Raw genomic sequence first — 23,313 nt, 5'->3', positions numbered from 1 at the left:
GAAGAGAATATTTATGGCTTCGGGGTTGAACTGTGGGGTCTTTGGTGCTCTCTGAGCTTGGTGGTTTTCTTGCAGATGTTTCATTACTCAACTAGGTAACAACATCAGGGCTAGAAGGGAGTGGAGCTTGTGGAGAGAGGAGGAGGAGGAGGAGGAGGAGGAGGAGGAGGAGGAGGAGGAGGAGGAGGAGGAGGAGGAGGAGGAGGACGACGACAACTATGGGGTCCTTGGTGCTCTCTGAACTTGGTGGTTTTCTCGCAGATGTTTTATTACCCAACTAGGTAGCAACATCAGTGGTAGCCATTTCTACTATTTTTAATTCAAATTTCACATAATTAGCCAAGAGTTATTGTGCTTTTTTTGGTTTTCTCTTTTCCAGGATGCACAAGTTTAACATCGTGCCATTAGTCTACATCCCCGATGAAGATCTTAGGACGTGATGGTCACCATCTGACTTCCATTCGAATCTTCTCATCCTTCCATGGAACATGATGTCCAGATGTTGATCAGCTACTCCTCCATTTGCAGACCTCGTCACCGATTTCCAACCGGGCTGAATGCAGGGGAATTAGCAACCACCGTGAAATTAAAAGCCACTCTTCTGGATGCGGGAGATATGATGGATGTTGGGTATCTCACAACGCTTGAATCAAGGGGAGAGATGTTACCGAGAGCTGGGAATTTTTGTCTGTTCTTTGGAATGCAAGACTCATCAGAATTTGGAAGGTTAATGGATCCAATCTGGGTCGGTCACCGGGACCAGAGGTCTACTGTTCTGAGCTTTTGGACTTATGGTGGAGCCCATCCTCCAGGAACTTCTCTCCACCGGAGTGAATACAGTAGAGAGAAGGTGTTGGATCTTGCAACATTGTTCTGGGACACATAGATTTGCCTTCATTCATGAAAAAGAATGATCTTGTTGGAGCAAATCAAAATATAAATTAATGTCCTTCTCCAAATTGGTGTCCTCCAGGAATTTAGGGTTTTAGCTCCCATAATTTTTTTTAGAAAGTTCAGGAAATATGGGAACTATAGGCCCTTAAGTCTAAATATATTTGAAGGGCATAAAGTTGTCAAAAGTTGGTCTTTACTTTTCCCAACGATAACTCACAAATCATGGATAGACATAAGCTAGCCATGATTATCCAAATACAGGTAGTCCTTGAATTGCAACAGTTCATTTAGTTTAGTGTTGTAAACTTGTTAAAAGTTTACAACAGTATTTTAAAGAGCAACTTATGACCATTTTTCACACTTATGACCATTGCAGCATCCTCATGGCCACATGATTTACACCCGGATGCTTGTCAACTGATTCATATTTATGACGGTGGAAGTGTCCCGGAGGGGGTGTCATGTGATCCCCGTTTTGCGACCTTCTAAGAAGCAAAGTCGATGGGGAAGCCAGATTCACTTCACAATCTGGTTGCTAACTTCACAACTGCAATGTTTCGCTTAAAAACAGCGTCAAGGAAAGTCGTGAAGATGGAAATGGAAGCAACGTGCCATTGGAATTTTGGAGGCAAGGACTTTTGAGTTGGAATCAATCCTGGCTGGCATGGGAACCTTTCAAAAATTGGTTGTCAACTCGCAAAGCATCCCCTGGCCTGCTCTTGAGTTGCCATAGGCAGGGGGGGGAACTGACGGAGCAGAATGGCAGCCAGGACCAGAAGCACATTCCAAGCATACTTTTCTCAAGGCTGTATCCCAGGATACCTGCAACAGCCGGAGGGGCGTGATCTCTACAGTCCGCGTTGGAGAATGTGATTTATGACACACCCTGGGAGGAGGGGGGAAACGAGGTCATAATTGGGCCGTAAATTACGTGGGGTCAGAGCTGGCTTCACTGGGGTATGTGCCGACATGTTGCTCCTAATAAATAACTGGATTTCTTTTGAAGCTTGGCTCGAGGTTCATGATTTAATTAGAGCATCCAGTCAGAACCCTGACATCGGTCTTGGGGAAACCTGATGGAGGATCTGCTATCTGTTTCTAGAATTTTGTACGTTTATAAATAAAAAAAAAAATAGCTGCAAGTGTGGTCTTACGTCTCCAGCGTATCCTCATTCAAAGAAAACTAAGAGTTTGATTCAAAGCTGTCCTGATGGTTTGTTTTTAATGGGTGGCATGGTGACGCACAATTTTTTGGGGTGGGTCTTTTTTGGGTTTGGGGTTTTTTTCGGCATCCTGAATATATTCATTATTATTTAATTATGCTCACTACTTACATTTTACGCTCAACTCAGTGTTACAAACTTTGTTTCCTACTGTTCTAGGTTGGAAGACTTAAAAAAAAAACAGTTACAGATCAACTCGTCTCGCTGATTTTGCAGCCCCTCTGTAGGGCCACTGTTCTCTGGGTGGGTGGGGGGAAATAGCTGGAAAGTCTATTTGCAATTATCTTCACTTCAGCCAGCTGAGAAATCCTGAGAACAGGAAGACACCACTTTAGGTCCAGCAACAATAGTAAAAATTACTTCATTCCATACTAAAAGGAAATAGAAAGAAAGTTACCACACAAAACAGGAGTCAAGTCAATAAGAAGTGATTCTTCTTCTTCTTCTTCTTCTTCTTCTTCTTCTTCTTCTTCTTCTTCTTCTTCTTCTTCTTCTTCTTCTTCTTCTTCTTCTTCTTCTTCTTCTTCTCCTTCTCCTTCTCCTCCTCCTCCTCCTCCTCCTCCTCCTCCTCCTCCTCCTCCTCCTCCTCCTCCTCCTTCTCCTTCTCCTCCTTCTCCTTCTCCTCCTTCTCCTTCTCCTTCTCCTCCTTCTCCTCCTTCCTCTTCCTCCTCCTCCTTCTCTTCCTCCTCCCATCCTCCTTCTCCTCCTCCTCTTTCTCTTCCTCCTCTTCCTCTTCCTCTTCCTCCTCCTCCTCTTCCTCCTCCTCTTTCTCCTCCTTCTCCTCCTCCTCCTCCTCTTCCTCCTCTTCCTCTTCCTTCTCCTACTTCTTCTCCTTCTCCTCCTCCTCTTTCTCCTCCTCCTCCTCCTCTTTCTCCTCCTCCTGTTTTTCCATTTTGGGTGTTAAGAGAGATGCAAAGTTTTGGTTTTTGCTCTTCTGGCAGCCTTAAACCATTTGTTAATTGATGCTCATAATGATACAGCGATACAACCTATTTCTACAACTGTATACAAAACTCTGCAATGATGCAACCACTGTATTTACTATCAACTTTCGTTCTACCGCCCTGGAACTCAGCTCAGTTGGTTCTGTGAATTGGTTCCAAAGGTAGTTTGTGCAACTTTTCAACAACTTAGAACTGTGGAAATATAATTGTTAAAAAACTATCCAGAACAAGCGATAAAACTCAAGTCAACCTTGACCGATCCTAAGAACATGAAACCTAGCCAGACCTGGTTAATCCTTGAATGAAGGACCACCATCAGGAAATTTCTGAATTATAGGGAAATTAAAAAAAAAAAAAAGGCAAAATCCTGGATGAAGGCTGGATGGTACCGGTTGCCAAGAAAACATCGTAAGACAGCAGGACTTCAGATTGGTTTGAGGGAGTAATTCGCACCATAAGATGGAGACTTTCTTAGAAAAGTGAAAAATCCAGATTTTAGATGGATGATGTTTGCACGCAGGAATAAAACGGGGAGTTGGAGCCCTGTGTTCAGGTCACAAAATTTGATCCTTTTCACCGGGTTTCTGTTCCGCTTAGTAAATTCCATGGGTTTCTGTAGACCTTACTTTCAGATTAAATGTGCAAAGCAAACGAGGATATAAAAGTCTCATTTGTGGTCCTATGGGCTTTTACGCTGAAGACTGTCTTGCTTCAATCAATCATGGAGGACTGGAGTGAGCAATTTGAAGAGTTCAGCCAAGTATGTGTAACGCTTTGCCTTCAAGAAAAGCATATACAAACCCGACAGTGTTTCTCCTCCTCGTCATAGTAAGCCAAATTTCATAAATTGTACTTATTAATATGGGTCTATCCTCTATAAATCCTTCCCCCCCCCCCAAGAAACCTTTTGGAACTATGCAAGAAACAAAGTAGGGCCTTGGTCTTCTAACTTTACTCAGGCAGTTGACTCACCTGGACAGGGTGGATAAAAATCTATCTATATATATATATATGTTTTCTGAGGTTTTTGCGGGTATTTGTATGTAGGTCTTTGGTTATTCAGGTTTTCTACCACGTAAAATTGGAAGTGTCTTGGCAACGTTTGAACGAAGTTTCATTCGTCATCTTCAGGCTGGTGTTTTCGGCTTCGTGCTTCTAGGAGCAATTGCTCCTAGAATAACCAAAGACCTACATACATACATATATCTATATCTATGTCTATATATCTATATATATCTATATATATCTATATATCTATATATCTATATATCTATATATCTATATATCTATATATCTATCTATCTATCTATCTATCTATCTATATCAGTGGTGAAATCTAAAATTTGTTACTACCGGTTCTGTGGGCATGGCTTGGTGGTGGTGGGGTAATGTGGGCGTGGCCATTTTAAAAAAACTTTTAAAACCATTTTTTCTACAACCTCTTTGGCGAAGAGGTTGTTAAAAAATGCTTTCAAAAGGCTCTGACAATCCCACCTGAGTTGCCTGATCGGCAGAGGCTCTTTTTTTTAAAAAAGCCTCTGACCATCAGGCAACTCAGCTGGGATCGTCAGAGGCTTTTAAAAGTATTTTTTTCTACAACCTCTGAGGTTGTAGAAAAAATGTTTTTAAAAGCCTTTGACGATCCCAGCTGAGCCGCGCGATCATCAGAGGCTTTTTTTTTTACTTTTAAAAGCATTTTTTCAACAGAAGAGGTTGTAGAAAAAATGCTTTTAAAAATTAAAAAAAAAAAGCCTCTGATGATCGTACGGCTCAGCTGGGCATGGGGGAGGGGGGGCAGGGATTTTTGCTATATATAAAATTTATATTTTTGCTGATAAAGAAATAAAGGGAGACTAGTATAGATCTATTTCAAGCTTTTTAGCTTTCATCAGCTAGCCATAGCTTACTTGGATTCGAACTTGGGCTTCCTGCGTGTTAGGCACTTGTATATATATTGGAATTTTTAAAATTTTAAATTGGATTTTTTTTATTTTTATCAAATTTATTTTTAATAAATTTGGAGTATTTCTTTGGAGTAAAAAAAATCTATCTAAAGAGTTTTCTATTAATAATTTAGTTTATTCAGCATGTAATGGAGCTTAGTTATGTAGCATGAGGCTGTATATTCTGCAATATTGGGACTCTCAGTGAGTCAACAGCAGGTCAGAGGAGGAGGCGCTGCGGGACAGAGACAGCTGCTCTTTAAAAATTATGATTTAAACCGAGTTATGATTTAAATCAAGCCTTTTTACTAGTGATTTAAATCATGATTTAAATCAACTTGATTTAAATCACATCCACCCTGTTCCTGGACTCCCTCAGAAACTTCAAAATATTATTTTGGACCGCATTTTTAGCACAAATAGTGGTATAACTCTACAGTCACGCTCTCAATTACATGATAATTGTGTCTTCCTGGGGTATTAAAAAGGGGACGTGGTGGCTCAGTGGCTAAGATGCTGTGCTTGTCGATCGAAAGGTAGGCAGTTCAGTGGTTCGAATCCCTAGTGCCGCGTAATGGGGTGAGCTCCCGTTCCTTGTCCCAGCTTCTGCCAACCTAGCAGTTTGAAAGCAGGTAAAAAATGCAAGTAGAAAAATAGAGACCACCTTTGGTGGGAAAATAACAGCATTATGTGCGCCTTTGGCGTTGAGTCATGCCAGCCACATGACCACGGAGATGTCTTCGGACAGTGCTGGCTCTTTGGCTTTGAAACAGAGATGAGCACTGCCCCCCAGAATCAGGAACGACTAACACATGTGCGAGGGGAACCTTTACCTTTACCTTTAGGACGTTAAAAATTTGTTTGGGAATGAAATTAAGAAAAATCAAGCTCAAATAGTCAATGCATCAAAGTGTTGAAAGCTGACAGAGTCGCTTGTATGACTTCCAATCTCGATGGATTTTTTGCTACAATTTCTTCAAAAATGCAGACGGGGAAATGTGATGTTGGGAACAGACCCACACGTCAACCAACTTTTCTTCGAGTGATGACCAAACAGTTTTTCAAACCGAAAGGCTCTACTGAAATTCGGTGGGGGAAATGGACAGTCATATTTGCATTTTTCCAGAGGTCGATACTTTTTAATATAAGCAGAGAGTTTGTTTTAAGGAGATTTCCCCGAAGATTAGATACTCGGGGAACACATGGATAAAATTTCTGAAGGCATATATTCTGTACAATAGGGTCCGGTTTCCTAATTCAATTAGTGATTAAAAACTCAGGGGCTGATTCTATAATATGAACATCCATTCAGAACAATAGGTGGGAGCTTATTTTAGTAGTGCAAACTCAACAGCTGGCATTAATAATCGATTTCAGATGTGGTTGAAGTTTGCGTGGAAGCTTTTGCAATAAGCCAAAAATTAGTGTAACACCAGTTCTTAAGTTGCTGTTGTTCTAGACTCCATTCCTAGTGCTGGTTATCTGGAAAACATACATAGACATACTACGAATGAAGGCAAATATACGTGTCCCAGGATAATATTGCAAGATCCAATCTGGGTCGGGCACTGGGACCAGAGTTTTAGTCTTTCGAGCTTTCGGATTCGTGCTGGAGCTGTTGTGGTCCACCAGCAGCCCACGGAGCTGGCAGCGGAGTCAGACAGTGAGGAGGCTGGGGAGGACAATGGGCCAGTCCTGGAATCTGGAGAAGGCCCGGATGAGGGCTCTGTGTCGGAGGCAGAAATGGGGCCAGGGCCATCTGGGAGTGATGCGTGGACTCCAGAGCCTCCAGAGGCAGACAACAGAGAGGCAGAGGAACAGGAGGAGCCTGTTCCTGGTGCATGCATGCGCACAGCTTCCAGAAGGTAAAGCAAAAAGGATGACTCGGGAGTAAGGCCAGGAGATGATTGGCCCCTCCCATAAGGCTTAAAAGAGCAGCAAAGGCTCTTGGGCTTTTTGTAGGAAAGCAACGTTGCTAAATCTGTTTCCAGTTGGTGTCTCTTGTTTCTGAACTTCGTGGGGCTTTGCTAAGAAAGGCCTTTGGCAGGGTGCCAAAGAAGATAAAGGTTTGTGATAAGCCCCAAGAATTTTTTCTGAAGGACTTGTTTTGGAATTAATTTGGACTAAGCTGGGAATGAAGTAATTCCCAGCTGTTATAATAAAATAGGTTTGTTTAAGACTAATTGTGTCTTGTAATGACTAAGTGATCCTAGGTCATAACAGGAGCATGAGAACTTCTACTGGAATATGTGCTTTGGGCTATTCTGTGAGCCATATTGATAATGTGCCTTCTTTTTGGTTAACTGGTGTGTTGATGGCTGGCGATTGTCTGTTGTCGTCGTTATTTCCTTGTGCTGTCAAGCCCTCGTCTCCTAAGTATTTGATAAGTTAGTGGTAAATCAGAACTCCGGTTGACTAACAAGGGGCCTATTTTCCAGGTTTCAATTATTTCCCTGGCTATTTTTGTACTGCTCGGCTGACAATCTTAGTAGCTGCGAAATTGGATGTATGTCCTTGTTCATTGCAATGTGAAGCTACCAATGAGTTTCCTTGACTGTATATATAAAGCCAGTCTTGTCTAGTGGGTAAGTCTAAACGTCTGGAGTCCATGAGTTCTAGTCCTGCCTTAGGCGTGAAAGCCAGCTGGGTGATTTTGGGCCAATCATCAGGAGGCTGTGAATTCTAGTCCCGCCTCAGCAATGAAAGCTGGATGGGTTACTTTGGGCCAATCACTAGGAGATAATGAGTTCTAGTCCCACCTTAGCTATGAAAGCCAGCTGGGTGACTTTGGGTCATTCCTCTCTCTCTCCGCCCAACCCAGGAAAACAGGAGGAGGAAGAATATTGGATGCGTTTGCCACCTTGAGTTATTTGTAAAAACTAATGAAGTAAATAAAAATAAATAAAATCCTCATCTATTAAGAGTCAGGTGGGATACAGATCTCGGATATATCTCAGATACTTTAAGCATCTTGGGTAGTGCTGGTTTTACAGCTTCTGGTTACGAACGTAGGAAATGGAACTATTTCTGTCCATGTTGCCAAAGCGCCTATTACTACAAATTGAAATAATGTTAGTAGCTGCCTAGCATTTGGAATTTCCTGTTTTACAAAAATGTGTGCATGTGTGTCTGTGCACAGTTGCTATTGTTGTTTTAACACATTCATTTTTTTTTTCTCCTGCAGAATCGAGTTAGTGACACGGTTATCAAGTAACTTTTCTTGCTTATGGGGGGAGAAACATAGCAGTTTGCCAGACATATGTTAGCACATTTATCATCTTCTCATTTTTTTTCGCAGGGATCTGAGAGAGAACTATTGCCGAAACCCAGATGGAGCCGAGGTACCCTGGTGTTTTACGACCAATCCGAATATTCGGATCGGAGATTGTTCCCAAATTCCAAAATGTAACGCGTCCACTGAAAAAGGTAAAACCTGCTACGTAGAGAAGAAAAAATTAAAATAATAGCAATAGCACTTAGACAGCCCTCTCTAAGTGGTTTACAGAGTCAGCCTCTTGCCCCCCCAACAATCTAGGTCCTCATTTTACCGACCTCAGAAGGATGGAAAGCTGAATCGATCTTGAGTCGGTCAGGATCGTACTACTGGCAGTTGGCAGAATTAGCCTGCAATGCTGCATTCTAACCACTGTGCCATCAGGAAGGAGAATGAGAAAGGGAATAAGAGGGAGGGAAAGAAGGAAGGAAGGAAGGAAGGAAGGAAGGAAGGAAGGAAGGAAGGAAGGAAGGAAGGAAGGAAGGAAGGGCAATAGCACTTAGATTTATATACCGCTTTACACTGCTTTCCAGCCCTCTCTAAGCGGTTTTGCAGAGTCAGCCTCTTGCCCCCAACAATCTGGGTCCTCATTTTACCCACCTCAGAAGGATGGAAGGCTGAGTCAACCTTTGAGCCGGTCAGGATCGAACTGCTGGCAGTGGGCAGAGTTAACCTGCAATACTGCATTCTAACCACTGGGGAGGGAGGGGGGGAGGGAGGGAGGGAGGGAGGAAGGAATAGCAATAGCACTTAGACTTATATACCACTTCAAAGTGCTTTGCAGTCCTCTCTTGCCTGTTGCCCCCAACAGTCTGGGTCCTCATTTTACCGCCCTCAGAAGGATGGAAGGCTGGTCAGGATCGAATTCCTAACAGTGGACAAAGTTAGCCTGCAATACTGCATTGTAACCATTATGCCACCGAAAGAAGAATGAGAAAGGGAATAAGAGGAAGGAAGGAAGGAAGGAAGGAAGGAAGGAAGGAAGGAAGGAAGGAAGGAAGGAAGGGAAGGGAAGGGAAGGGAAGGGAAGGGAAGGGAAGGAAGGAAGGAAGGAAGGAAGGAAGGAAGGAAGGAAGGAAGGAAGGAAGGAAGGAAGGAAGTTTCCCAGCCAGCATCACGAGGAATGCTTCAAGTCCCCAATTTTGAGAAACTTCATAGAGCCTTTCCTTTTTTAGTGATAGCTGATGGCAGCATCTACCCAAATCTTGACTAAAGTTGAAAAAGTTAAGCAGGGTTAGACCTAGCTACTTTCAGGGGAAACCCGAAAATCCCAGTCTAAAGTAATTTTTTTTAAAAAAAATAAACATTGTGGAAGAAGGCATGGGTAATTCACTTCTGGAGTGATGCCACTTCTGGAGTGATGCCAAGAAAGCTTCATAGGCCTGCCTACAAAGTCATCAAGAGCCAAAGTTGACTCAGGGGATTCTTTTTATCTAGCTGGTGGTCTCCGAGTTTTAACAAATAAGCAACGGCACCCCTACAAGCTTAAGACCCCTCCGTTTCTGCTCCAGCGAGTTGGAAACATCTGGACTTAAACTGCAGTGCTGAAGATATGCTGGCAGATTTCAAATATGTGAATGCATTGGCTGATCTTGTCAAGGTCACAGTCAACGAATTACCATTTAAACTAAAACGTCTCCAGTCCATCTACAGGAGATGGCAAGAAGAAGTCACCTACTTATTCCCGGATTATTTATTTACATCTTGAGAAATATTTATTGAGCTCCAGACCTATTAATCAATTAGAACAATTAATCATTGCCTCCAGAAGTTGCCGGTTGCTGCAACACTGGAGGATTTTAAGAAGAGATTGGACATCCATTTGTCTGGAATTGTTTACGGTTTCCTGCTTGAGCAGGGGGTTAGACTAGAAGACCTCCAAGGTCCCCATTATTCTGCGTTCTATATTGTATATAAAAATAATGCACTTAAGCATGATTGGGGCAAAGACGCAGGTTTTAAGGAGTTGGAAATTGCAGCATCAAATCAAGACTTGAATTGACTTAGTCATCAGAAATGCAGTGTGAATTGTCAGCATCTGTTGGTTTTCATGTGCTACGTAAAAATAAGTATTCTTCTGCTGAATCACATAACACGTTCAGTCATTAAAATGTGGAATACTATGACTATGGAACGAAGGAGGGATTTCCTGACAGTTAGAACAATGAATCAGTGGAACAACTTTCCTTCCTTCCTTCCTTCCTTCCTTCCTTCCTTCCTTCCTTCCTTCCTTCCTTCCTTCCTTCCTTCCTTCCTTCTTTCTCCATCACTGGAGATTTTTAAGAAGAGATTGGACAGCCATTTCTCTGAAATGGTATAGGCCAGTGGTCTGCAACCTTAAACACTCAAAGAGCCATTTGGATCCATTTCCCACAGAAAAGAAAACACTGGGAGCCACAAAACCTGGCTGGGTGTGGCCAACTCAGCGTCACTCACTCCCACCCAGTCACATGACACACACCCAGCCACGCCTACCCAGGTTTTATGTCTCCCAGTGTTTTCTGTGGGAAACAGGTATCACTGTGTGTCTCTCTCTTTCTCTGCCTCTGTCTCTCTCCTCTCTCTTAGGCCTGGAAGGGGAGGGTGAGGAGTGGGGCCAGCCAGTGGTGGGTTCAGCTGATAGGGAGCCACAACAGGGAGACAAAAGAGCCGCATGAGGCTCCGGAGCCTCGGGTTGCTGACACCCAGTATAGGCTTTCCTGCCTGAGTGGGAGGTTGATTAGAAGACCTCCAAGGTTCCTTCCAACTGTTGTGGCTCCGTTGCCTGAGCCTGGGCGATCTACAGATGCAGACTCTGAGAGTGAGGGAGAGGAGTTGGCAAGGCCTCCCCCTCCAGGACCCTCCTCTCTGGCAATGCCTCCAGAGGACACCGAAGGCCAAGAGATAGGCCCAGAGCCAAGCACGTCCCCGCAGCCACAGGTGGACAGCGACGAAGAAGATAAGTGCTGGCTGGACCCTCGGCAGAGGCGCAGGGAGAAGCGTGCGCAGCACAGGGGAAGGCGTGCCAGAGATTAGCTGAGTCACTGGACCACACCCCACAGGGTATATATGTGGATGTGGTGGCCGGTTCAGTTTGTGACGAGCAAAAACTGGAAATAATACATGATCTCTGCATTAGTGGACTTTGCCTGCTTTATCGGACTGCATTTGGATTAATCCTTGTATTGTTGAAAACTCTGCCTGTTTTATCGGAATGCTTGCAGTCTAATCTTTGTTTTGTGTGAGTAAAGTCTGAATTGGCAGCTAGCCACTGGGTTGCTGCCAGCTTTATCTTCAAAGAGTTTTGTCGGGTGGCTTATTAACTCCGGGCCATCTGTGGGGGTGCGTGTGTGGTACGGGGACAGAACATCAACATTGTTATTGGTTATTCTGACCTCTCTTGTACCCATCTACCTATGGATTTTTACACATTCATACCTATGCCCTATTGAAGTATCCATTGATCTGTATTTCTATGTTATGTGAATTTGCACAGCATAAAATATACCTTATATTTTAAACATTTTCGAACTGGAGTTAAGGAAGATCCAGTGAGAATTTCTTTCTCTCAAATGGCAGCAATGATAATACGTGAGTTCCTTTTTAACAACTTGAATTTTTCTTTTAAACCAAAACACACAGATTGTTTTCGAGGAAATGGGACAAATTATATGGGCAATTTAGCCCAGACACGGTTTGGCTTGACCTGTTCCATGTGGGATAAAAACATCCAAGATTTAAGAAGGTAGGTACAAAATTAATTAAAAGTTATATTTCCCCTCCTTGACGGGATGGAATAGTGTAGCATATCGTACAAATAAATGTCTTGCAGGTTTCAGGATCTCCGATTTTAGCTTTGATTTATTTTCTTTCTTATTAATATTTGCTTATTAATTTATTAATTCAATTTGTATGCTGCCCCTCTCCGAAGACTCAGGGCAGCTCAAATATATTCTTTTCTTTACAGATGGGATGGTTGTTTTAAGAAAAATGTGCTGATTATGTGATAAGGGACAAGAGATTTAGGAAGAGTTAATTAAATTCTGTAGTCCACCCCAAATTCGCTTTTCACAGTTTTTAGAATGCCATCGTGTCATCTTAGGCAATTACTTAAAAGGTTGGTTTTTTTAAATAAATTACCTAGGAAATCAAGTGAGATTAGCAATAGCAATAGCGCTTAGATTTATACACCACTTCATAGTGCTTTACAGACCTTTCTAAGCGGTTTTGAAGAGTCAGCCTCTTGCCCCCTCCAACAATCTGGGTCCTCATTTTACCCACCTCGGAAGGACGGAAGGCTGAGTCAACCTTGAGTCAGTCAGGATCGAACTGCTGACAGTGGGCAGAGTTAGCCTGCAATTCTGCATTCTAACCACTGCGCCACTCTGGCTCTCTTGTAAGAATTCTTTTTACAAAACTTGAAAGATTGCAGTCTTCTAAAAACTTGTGAGATTTCTCCTTACCTAGCATCTACTTGAGGGCTTCTGGAAGTTATCTGTTTGCCTGCTGTTTGTATGCCTGCCTGCCTGCCTGCCTATCTCTCTGTCTCTGTCTCTCTTTCTCTCTCTCTCTCTCACACACACACCAGAGGTGGGTTCCAGCAGGTTCTGACCAGTTCTGGCGAACCGGTAGTGGAAATTTGGAGTAGTTCGGAGAACCAGCAGTAAAAATTCTGCCCCCATCTATTCTCTGCCTCCTGAGTCCCAGCTGATAAGGGAGGAAATGGGGATTTTGCAGTAACCTTCCCCTGGATTGGGAAGGGAAAGGAGATTTTACAATATCCTTCCCCTGGAGTGGGGTGACAATGGAGATTTTACAGTATCCTTCCCATGCCATGCCCACCAAGCCATGCCCACCAAGCCATGCCACACCCACCAAGCCATATCCCAGAACTGGTAGTAAAAAAATTTGAAACTCATCGCTGACACACACATCTATCTGTCTGTCTATCTATTTGTCTCTATATCTATCTATCTATCTATCTATCTATCTATCTATCTATCTATCTATCATTTATCTATCATTTATCTATCATCTATCTCTCTATCATCTCTCTCTCTCTCTCTCTCTCTCATCTATATATCTATCATCTCTCTACCTACCTATCTATCATTTATCTATCTATCATCTCTCTCTCTATCATCTCTCTACCATCTATCTCTCTCTATCTCTCTATCATCTATCTATTTATCCTATCATCTATCTCTATCTCTCTTTATCATCTATCATCTCTCTTTCTATCATCTCTCAATCATCTACCTATCTACCTACCTACCTACCTACCTATTTATCTATCATCTCTCTCTCTCTCTCATCTCTCTATCTATGATCTATCATTAATCTAATTTGCCTGCCTGCCTCTCTCTCCCTCTCCCTCCCTCCTCCTCTCTCTCTCTCTCTCTCTCTCCTATCTATATTTGATTTCTATAGCCGCCCATCTCAACAAACAACTCTGGATGGCTCACAATTCAGAAACAGGTATTACAGTTAAAATCTTAAAAACCAATGTAAAACAATGAGAACAATAAGGAGCATTAAAACATTGCGAGAACTTTAGAATCCACCATGCTGCATTTCCTCTTTTGAGTAGGATTTCGTAGGTGAATCTTTTTTAACAAAGGCTGAGTATCGCATCTGGCTTGCTTATTACGGCAGTGTTTCAGCATTTCTCCAAGAAAACTAAAGCAGATGAGACGTCTACATCCTATTTGATCCTTCTTCTGTGTACAAACCAGAATTAATCTAGGTTTATTTCAGATTTCGCTATCTTGGAATCCAGGTCTCTCTGAATTAAATGCAACCGTCTTCTTGAATGTGGTTGGGACAGAGCTAATCCTTCCTTGATGCAATGATCAACTGAGCTGCCTTTACATAAATATACTTCTGAATACACAGTGTTCTTTTGTGGGTTTTTCCGGTACACTTATGAAAGACGACTCACAATTCTTTCACCACACTCAGACCAAGACGCACTCACTTCTAACACACATGCATATATTTTTTTCCCCCAACCATAACATTTTGGCCTCCAATGTGAGAAGTGGCTTCATAAATTTTGGTTCTTCTGCAGGGTTCTTTGGTAGGGTAGAAGCGTTGAGTTTAATCTGCCTTCTATTTGTGGGGAAGGATTTTGCTGTTTATTGTTTTCCATCTCCAAAAGCACACCATGTGTGCACATCTGCATTTCAATAGATATTTTTAAAGTTCATGGTTATACAACAAGTGGCATGTTTTGTCACTCTTAATTTCTAATCCTTCTGTCCCAGTTTTCCTCTGGCTTCTGCGGTCCTTGGATTTTACAAATAGCTTTTCATCATGTTTTTATTTAACATGGTCTCAAAAGCCAGCAAGGTTCATTGAGTAACTCCATTGTGACTGTGTACTTCTGTTTCCGTAATAATTCTAGTAACTTTTTTAAAAAAAGTACAAATGAAAACTAGAGTAAACTAATAATCAGGAATGGAGAGAAAGGGGAAAAGGAGAGGTAGAAATAGAGGGGCAGAAAGATATAAAGAAGAAGAAAGGAAAACAAAGATATATACAAAAGAATGATTTCCAATTTCTTCTTCCAAGAATATAAGAAACACATTCAGCTCTTAGTTTAACATGCAATACATCCCCCAAAAAAGGGGGATTTTTTTTTTTAACAATCATCAACTCCATATGTTATAAATTGACTTTTCTTATTTCCTGGCAAACGTCCACTAAAGGCTCCCAATTGTAGATAAATTGTAAGAGAAGAGTAGGCAGAGCTGAGGGTGGAGTGAAGCATGTCAGCAGTTTAGGGTCATTGCGTTTCCACATGCGTTTTCTCCAGATCCAACTTTGAATCTTGAATTCTGTTGACTCTTATCTGGCACCAATTTAGTGTTGAACTTGACTTGATCGGATTCTTGTGTATAAGCTTGAAGAAATCTTCTATGCTGCAACCCTATGAATGGTCCTGATTCTTTACCCCGATATACCTTTCTTCATAAAAGCCATTTATTTAGCCATCATTGGCAGTTCTATCATCTCTCTCTCTCTCTCTCCCTCTCTCTCCCTCTCTTATATTTGTCTGTTTGTCCGTCTGTCTGTCCATCCATCCATCCATCCATCCATCCATCCATCCATCTATCTATCTATCTATCTATCTATCTATCTATCTATCTATCTATCTAAAAAATTAAGAGGAGGTGGGACATTAAAATTGCCTGGCTAGCTCAACAGACAGAAGCACTGTAATTTAACACCAGCTGTCTGCAATTAAAGTAAGATCGAATCTCGCCAGGCTCAAGGTTGACTCAGCCTTCCATCCTTTCTAAGGTAGGTAAATTGAGGACCCAGTTTGTGGGGGCAATAAGCTGACTTTGTATAGATATACAAAAGTATGAAGGCTATTGCTTAACGCACTGTAAGCCGCCCTGAGTCTCCGGAGAAGGGCGGCATATAAATCAAATTAAATAAATAAATAAATAAATAAAATTACTTGAAAGGTTGAAGGGAGAACTTTCAGGGGACTAACAGTCCCAGGGCTGCCTTATCCCCTGGACTCTGTGGAAGACCACAGAGCCATGTTTTAACTCTTTTCCAGAGCCACCATTGGCAGTTTCGTCATACATATATATAGATAGGTAGATAGATTTCTTTTTCTTTTTTTCCTCACCAAAAAAGATAGGTGCATCTTATAGTCCGGTGTGTCTTATACTCCAAAAAATACGGTATATACTTCTGAAAAAGTGATAATCTTGGGGCTGTGTTTTTTCTTCCCCTTCTAGGCACCTCCCCATATATAAAGACCTAGATATAAGCAAGGTGAAGAAAAATTATTGCCGCAATCCGGATGACGATGCTCATGGCCCTTGGTGCTACACCAGCAATCCTAAAATGCCTTGGGACTACTGTCGTATATCTAGATGTACGTATTTGGGTCACTCCAAAAGACGTGGAATTGCCTAATTAAAAGGCATAGTAACGATAAGAATTATGCCTTGTGGTTGTTGATTCCCTCAAGTAAGGGCTATTTCTTATGGCAAGGATGAAAATATGCAAGAATGCATTTACTTTATGACATCATGACGCGGTGTGGTTCTTTTGACATCATTGCTGTTAGCAGTGGCTCTGGATCAGAGGTGGTATTCAGCCGGTTTAGACCAGTTCGCCCGAACCGATAGCAGAAATGGCAGAAATGCGCCTGCGCTACCAATACACCCCAGCTCTATGTTGTTCCTATTAGGCACATTTGTGAGTCCGGGCACATAAGTCATAAGTTTATTTGTCAAGCATATATAAGATAACAGGTAAAAGTATAAACATAATTTGAATACATGAAAAGAGTAAGTAAAAAGGAATATTAGGACAGGGACGGAAGGCACGCTGGTGCACTTATGCACGCCCCTTACAGACCTCTTAGGAATGGGGTGAGGTCAACAGTAGACAGTCTAAGGTTAAAGTTTTGGGGGTTTGGGGAAGAAACTACAGAGTCAGGTAGTGCATTCCAGGCATTGACCACTCTGTTGATGAAGTCGTATTTTCTGCAATCGAGTTTGGAGCGGTTTACCGTGAGTTTGTATCTATTATTCACATGCAAATATCACTCCTGCTCTGGACAAACAATACTATTATTTGTTAAAAGTCTCAGTCATTCTCAGTCATCCAGGCTATGGTTGCCCCAAAGGTGCCTTTTCAGGAGGCAATTGGACTTTCAGCTGAAGAAGCTTCTTGGATGAGAAGTGGAACGTCTTCCAAAGAAAAAACGAAATCCAGTTGCCTCCTGAAAAAGCACCTACTATTTGTTGTACAACCCCCCCTCCCCCTATTCTTTAAAATCTTCACATTCTGAGATTCTCCACGGAGGAGAAACAGCTTAGCAGCTAGTAATTTAGCCCTAGCAATAGCACTTAGACTTATATACCACTTCACAGTTCTTTACAGCCCTCTCTAAGCAGTTTACAGAGTCAGCCTCTGGCCCCCAACAATCTGGGTCCTCATTTTATCCATCTCGGAAGGATGGAAGGCTGAGTCAACCTCAAGCCGGTCAGGATCGAACTCCTGGCAGTGGGCAGAATTAGCCTGCAATACTGCATTCTAACCCCTGCACCACCAGGAAGGAGAAGGAGAAAGGGAATAAGAGAGGAAGGGAGGGAGGGAGGGAGGGAGGAAGGAAGGAAGGAAGGAAGGAAGGAAGGAAGGAAGGAAGGAAGGAGGGAAGGAAGGAGGGAAGGAAAGGAGGGAGGGAGGGATATCAATAGCATTTAGACTTATATACCACTTTACAGTGCTTTCCAGCCCTCTCTAAGCAGTTTACAAAGTCAGCATAATTGCCCCCAACAATCTGGGACTTCATTTTACCAACCTCGGAAGGAAGGAAGGCTGAGTCAACCTTGAGCTGGTCAGGATCGAACTGCTGGCAGTGGGCAGAGTTAGCCTGCAACATTGCATTCTAACCACTGCGCCACCACGACAGAGATAGCAATAGAACTAAGGCTTATAAGGTCGTAAAATGGGGCAAAACTCAAATATCTCATTTAACAACGGAAATGTTGGGCTCAATTGTGGCCATAAATTGAGGGCTTCCTGTATTGATGAAAGAAGGGATTGTTGAAGGTTTGTCACAGAACAAGGCAGTAGAGAGCTCTCATTTGCATGACGTGTTTTGTTGTCGTTAAATGAAGTGTCTTTATTAAAAGTTATCCCAACGTGATTGCATTGTGTTGTCTCTTTAGGTGACAATGATCCAGTTTCTATGATGAGCAGTTTAGACAGTAAGTAATCAAAAGCTTCCATGATGGGGTTGTCCGGGAGCGGTGGTGGTGAAGGATGACCCAAATAATGACATTATCTCATAGATGAATGTCTGTGGAGATTCTCGGTCATCCAGGTCATGGTTGTCCCAAAGGTGCTTTTTCAAGAGGCAACTGGACTTTTGTTTTGTTTTTCCTTGAAGACAAAAATAATCTTCTTTAGCTCTGACTGGATGGTGGAGAATGGAAGTCCACATTCTGGACAGAGAGGACTGCTGGTTTGAAAGAGACCATCTATTGAGATTGAAAAGGTCTCTCTCAACAGAGGGGGAGAGAGATGACACCACATATCTCCTTTTACAAAACAGTCCTTTCAACAGTCCCAAGAAGGTTCCATCCATCCATCCATGTCTGTCTGTCCATCCATCCGTCTCCACCTACCTGCCATTCTCTCTCTCTTTCATTCTCTCTCTTGATTCTCTCTCTCTCTCTCATCCATCTGTCCATCCAGCCATCTCTCTCTCAATCATCCATCCATCCATCCATCCATCCATCTATAATCTCTCTCAATCATCTATCTATCTATCTATCTATCTATCTATCTATCTATCCATCCATCCATCCATCCATCCATCCATCCATCCATCATCGTCTATCTATCTATCTATCTATCTATCTATCTATCTATCTATCCATCCATCCATCCATCCATCCATCCATCCATCATCGTCTATCTATCTATCTATCTATCTATCTATCTATCTATCTATCATCTATCTATCTATCTATCCCAGCAACTCTCAGAAAGAGTACTAACAGTCAGATGACTTCAAGGAATAGAAATCCTTTCATCCACCATTCAGTCAAAACTGAAGAAGCTTCTTGGATGAGAAGTGAAACCTCTTCAAGGAAAAATAAAGTCCAGTTGCCTTTTGACAAAGCACCTTTGGGCTATTTCATAGATGAAAATTTATTTAACTGACATCATGACTCAAGTAAATAATTCCATTACAATGTGGTGGTGATGATGATTTTTTTAATGACTGGGCTTGGTTATGGATCTAATCCTAAATGGCCTTTATGTTAGTCCAATAAACTAGAAAATATGGAGCCTGGTGTAATTGAGAAGACTGTAAACAAGATTATCTCATTATTTTCCTTATGATGCAGCAACAACTCTTTTGAGACTCATACTGTCTCAAAAATATTTTAAGCCTAAACTATATGTTATGGTTGGTTATCTTTTTCTTATCCCAGTAAGAAATACCGGTACATGGTGGTGGACACTGTTGATTTAGAAAATTTAATACAGGAGTCGTTGGAGGGATAAAAGGCTTAAAGAATATATATGTATATATTATAGGCGGAATATATAACCAAATGTCTTTGGTTATTTATTAGTTTTTAGAAGTTTGAATGTAAGTTCTATAAAGTGGTGAATTTTCATTTGGGGATTCTACGTAACCCGATCAATTATCAATATTCCAGTTCCCATCATCCCTTGTGCTTCAACGAAGCATCTCAGAGTTGTTAATGGAATCCCTACACAACCCGATAAAGGTTGGATGGTCAGCTTGAAAGACAGGTGAGAACCGAGGCTCAACTTCTCTGTGTTGATTCCCACTGTGGTCGTAAAATTGTGTATCAGATGATTTTTTTGAGATTTAGAAATGCCAGTTATTGATTGCGTCGCAGCTAAAGTTCTTCACATTCTTCCTTCAAGAAGCCAATTGTTCTGTTGTTGCCCGTCAGTGGCCAGAAAAGCTGGAAGCAGATTCAGACAGTGAGGAGGTTGGGGAGGAACATGGGCCAGTCCTGGAGTCTGGGGAAGGCTCTGATGAGGGCTCTGCGTCAGAGGCAGAGAGGGGGCCAGGGCCGTCTGACAGTTATCAGCTGCCTTCAGAGTCAGACATCAGTGGGGCAGAAGAACAGCTGGAGCCTGTTCCCAGTGTGTGCATGTGCAGAGTTGCCAGACAAAGGGAACAGCTAAAGAACAAGGGTCGACTCAGGAGTAAAGCCACAGGTGGACGATGAATGACCCCTCCTAGAGGGAATAAAAGAGGAGCGAAAGGAGAGTGGAGTTTGCAGGAGACAATTAGTTCACTTAATTGGTTTGTGACTCTCCGAGACTCCTTGCCAAGTTTTGAAGTTATCGGCCTGGCAGCTCTCCAAGCCAGATAAGGTCTGTGACTGTAAATTCTCCCTTGAAAGACTTTGCTGGATGTGAATGAGAGGAATTCACAGTCACTTAATAAAAAAGATAAAGGATTAGAAGATTGTTTGAGTAAAGATTTGAAGAAAAAATGGGAACAAGATGAAATATACTGTTAATAATTAAAAGGACTCCACAGTGGAAAATATTAAATTGAAAATGAATACAGCAATAGAGAGAGATGAAGGAGGGGAAGAGAGTTGGAAGGGAGGAGGAAGGAGAGAGAGGGATGGAAGAGTAGGGAAGAAGGAAGGGAAGGGAAATTAGAGTAGGAGAGAAGGTAAGACGGGGGAAGAGAGGAGGAGAAGGAGAAGGGAAGGGGAAGTAGAGAATAAAAAGGGGATTTTGTTGGGACAAGGAGTCTGCTTCATGCTTTTGGGAAGCCAAGAATTCAAGGATTGTTTCTCAGATCTGCATATGGACCATTCCAATCCTTTCTCAATTTATGTCTTGCGTATTGTCTAGTTCTGTCCAGGAATCCGAATTAGCAGCGCCATCTTAAATTTTGGACGTTAAAATTGTCCTCTTGGTTGACGTCAAATAAGCAACGTATTGTTTACGTTCCTCCAGACATGTCCAAACAAAATCTGCTTCCATCTGTGGCTAAAGTAAAATGTAATGCAAGTAGTCTTCAACTTACAACAGTTCGTTTAGTGACCGTTCAAAGTTACAATGACACTGGAAAAAAAAGTCACTTAATGACTGTTTTTTTCCCACACTTATGACCATTGCAGCTTCCCCAGGGACCAAAATTCAAATGCTTGGCAAACAGACTCGTATTTATGACAGTTGCAGTATCCCGGGGTCATGTGATCCCTTTTTGCGGCCTTCTGACAAGCAACGTCAACGGGAAAGCCAACCCATTTCAGTAACTTAGCAACTGCAGGGATTCACTTAACAACAGTGGCAAGAAAGGTCGTAAAATGAGGGGAAACTTTCACTTAACCATCTCGCTTAGCAACAGAAATTTTTGGCTCCCATTGTCGTAAATCGAGGACTACGGCATGATATAAATGTGAAGTTTATATTAGCAGATTGGCCCCCAAATAATTGTTCGTTCCTTGGTTTCTCCAGCAGAGGCAGACATTTCTGTGGTGGTTCACTGGTGAAAGAAGATTGGGTCCTGACAGCCAAACAGTGTTTCCTGTCTCGGTATCTATTTCACTTTTTTTTTTTACAAGATCTTCCAATAGGATCCTACCTTTTTTAGTTGGCCCTTGGGTAGAAATGTTGATTTTTCTGACGTCGCAAAAAAGGCGGTGGGAAGGGAGGGAGAATGGTTAAATTATTCCCAACTTCTATACCAGGGGTGTCAAATTCAAGGCCTGTGAGCCAGATACGGCCTGCGGGGTGCTTAGATCTGGCCCGTGGGGTTGCCCTGGAAACAGCAAAGGATTGGCCTGCGGTGCCTCTGCCAGTGAAAATGGAGCTTGGGAGGGCCACACGCATCCCTCCCAGGCTCTGTTTTCAGCTGCAATGGTCTCTTGCACACCTCTGCCAGCGATAACAGAGCCTGGGGAGGCCGTTGTAGCCCAAAACAGAGCCTAGGTAGGCCCCACGCAGCCTCCCTGAGCTTTGTTTTCACTGGCAGAGGGCTGCAGGAGGCTGTCGCGGCCGAAAACGGAAACTCAATAAGTGACACTGAGCTAGCCACGCCAGGGGTGAAATCGCAAATTTTTCCCTACCGGTTCTGTGGGCGTTGCTTAGTGGGCATGGCAAGGGAAGGATACTGCAAAATCTCCATTCCCACCCCACTCTGGGGGCCAGCCAGAGGTGGTATTTGCCGGTTCTCTGAACTACTCAACATTTCCACTACCGGTTCTCCAGAACCTGTTAGAACCTGCTGGGTTCCATCCCTGAGCCATGTCCACCCTGGCTATGCCCACCTGGCCCCTCCAAGATCAAACACAACTCTGATGCGGCCCTTAATGAAATCCGGTTTGACACCACCTGTTTTATACAATGCAAATCTGGAATATTGAGAGCATTTGAGTAGAACACCGTTATTTTAGTTTGTGATGGTGGCGAATATCTGTAGCTCGGGTGGAGGATGAAGGTGGAGGTTCGTTCTCCGAGCTTGTGAGTTGGTTTCTGAACATTTCGTTACCAGGATAAGTAGCATCTTCAGCGGAGTTTCAGGGAGATCAGTCTTGGTGTTCTTCTGCTTATAAGGGCTTTGTGTGGTCAGTAGGACTTGTGATGGGAGGGTCATATTGAGTGAGAATCTAGTAAAGGGCCTTGTGTGGGTCACATCAAGTGACGGTCTTGTGATGGGTTAGGTGTGGATTGTGTCAAGTGAGGATCTTGTGATGGGTGTTATGGTGGGTCTTGTGATGGGTCAGGTATGGGTAACATCAACTGTGGGTCTTGTAATAAGTTTTGCTGTTGTGGCCCACCAGTGACCAGCGGAGCTGGCAGCAGATTTGGACAGTGAGGAGGTTGGGGAGGAACATGGGCCAGTCCTGGAGTCTGGGGAGGGCTCTGATGAGGGCTCTTCATCAGAGGCAGAGAGAGAGCCAGGGCTGTATGCCAGTTATCATCTGACTTTGGAGTCAGACATCAGTGAGGCACATGAACAGCTGGAGCCTGTTCCCAGTGTGCCCATGCACAGAGTTCCCAGGCGAAGGGAACAGCTAAAGAACAAGGGTCGACTTGGGAGTAAGGCCACAGGTGGACAATGAATGGCCCCTCCCAGAGGGAATAAAAGAGGAGCGAAAGGGGAGTGGAGTTTGCAGGAGACAATTAGTTCATTCCTGCATTCTTGCCAAGTATTGTGGTGTCTGAAAGATCTCGGCTTGGCCACTCTCCAAGCCTGATAAAGGTCGGTAATTGGGAACTAGCTTGAAAGACTGAAGGAGAGGAAAGACTTTGCTGGAGAAGAATTCACTGTAAATTAAATAAAAGGGGTTTATCGGGACAAGGACTCGGCTTCGTGCTGCTGGGGAAGCCTAAGTCAGAACACTTGCAATGGGTCAGGTGTGGGTCACATCAAATGAGGGTCTTGTGATGGGTCAGGTGGTGGTCAGGTGTGGGTCATGTCAAATGAGGGTCTTGTGATGAGTCAGGTGCGGATCACCTCAAGTGAGAGTCGTGTGATTGATCTTGTGAGTCTTGTGATGGGT

The 23,313-nt window shown here is 42.9% G+C and overlaps 1 protein-coding gene across 4 annotated transcripts in view; it reads left to right on the top strand.

Moving 5' to 3' along the window:
* The window catches only part of HGF (hepatocyte growth factor), a 76,127-nt gene that overhangs the window by 43,443 nt on the left and 9,371 nt on the right, over positions 1–23,313 (top strand). For 2 of the 4 annotated variants that reach the window (XM_060694901.2, XM_060694899.2), the window contains exons 9-14: positions 8,303–8,430; positions 11,900–12,002; positions 16,015–16,154; positions 17,962–18,000; positions 19,468–19,564; positions 21,269–21,343. In XM_060694901.2, coding sequence (XP_060550884.2) covers positions 8,303–8,430; positions 11,900–12,002; positions 16,015–16,154; positions 17,962–18,000; positions 19,468–19,564; positions 21,269–21,343 — 582 coding nt within the window. Of the gene's footprint in view, positions 1–8,302; positions 8,431–11,899; positions 12,003–16,014; positions 16,155–17,961; positions 18,001–19,467; positions 19,565–21,265; positions 21,344–23,313 lie in introns of all 4 variants that reach the window. The other 2 variants (XM_060694900.2, XM_060694898.2) reach the window with 1 other exon arrangement.

The sequence above is a fragment of the Pantherophis guttatus genome, chromosome 7, assembly GCF_059756535.1.
Source record: "Pantherophis guttatus breed Tessera chromosome 7, ASM5975653v1, whole genome shotgun sequence".
NCBI lineage: Eukaryota > Metazoa > Chordata > Lepidosauria > Squamata > Colubridae > Pantherophis > Pantherophis guttatus.
This window is presented reverse-complemented; position numbering and strand designations above follow the sequence as displayed.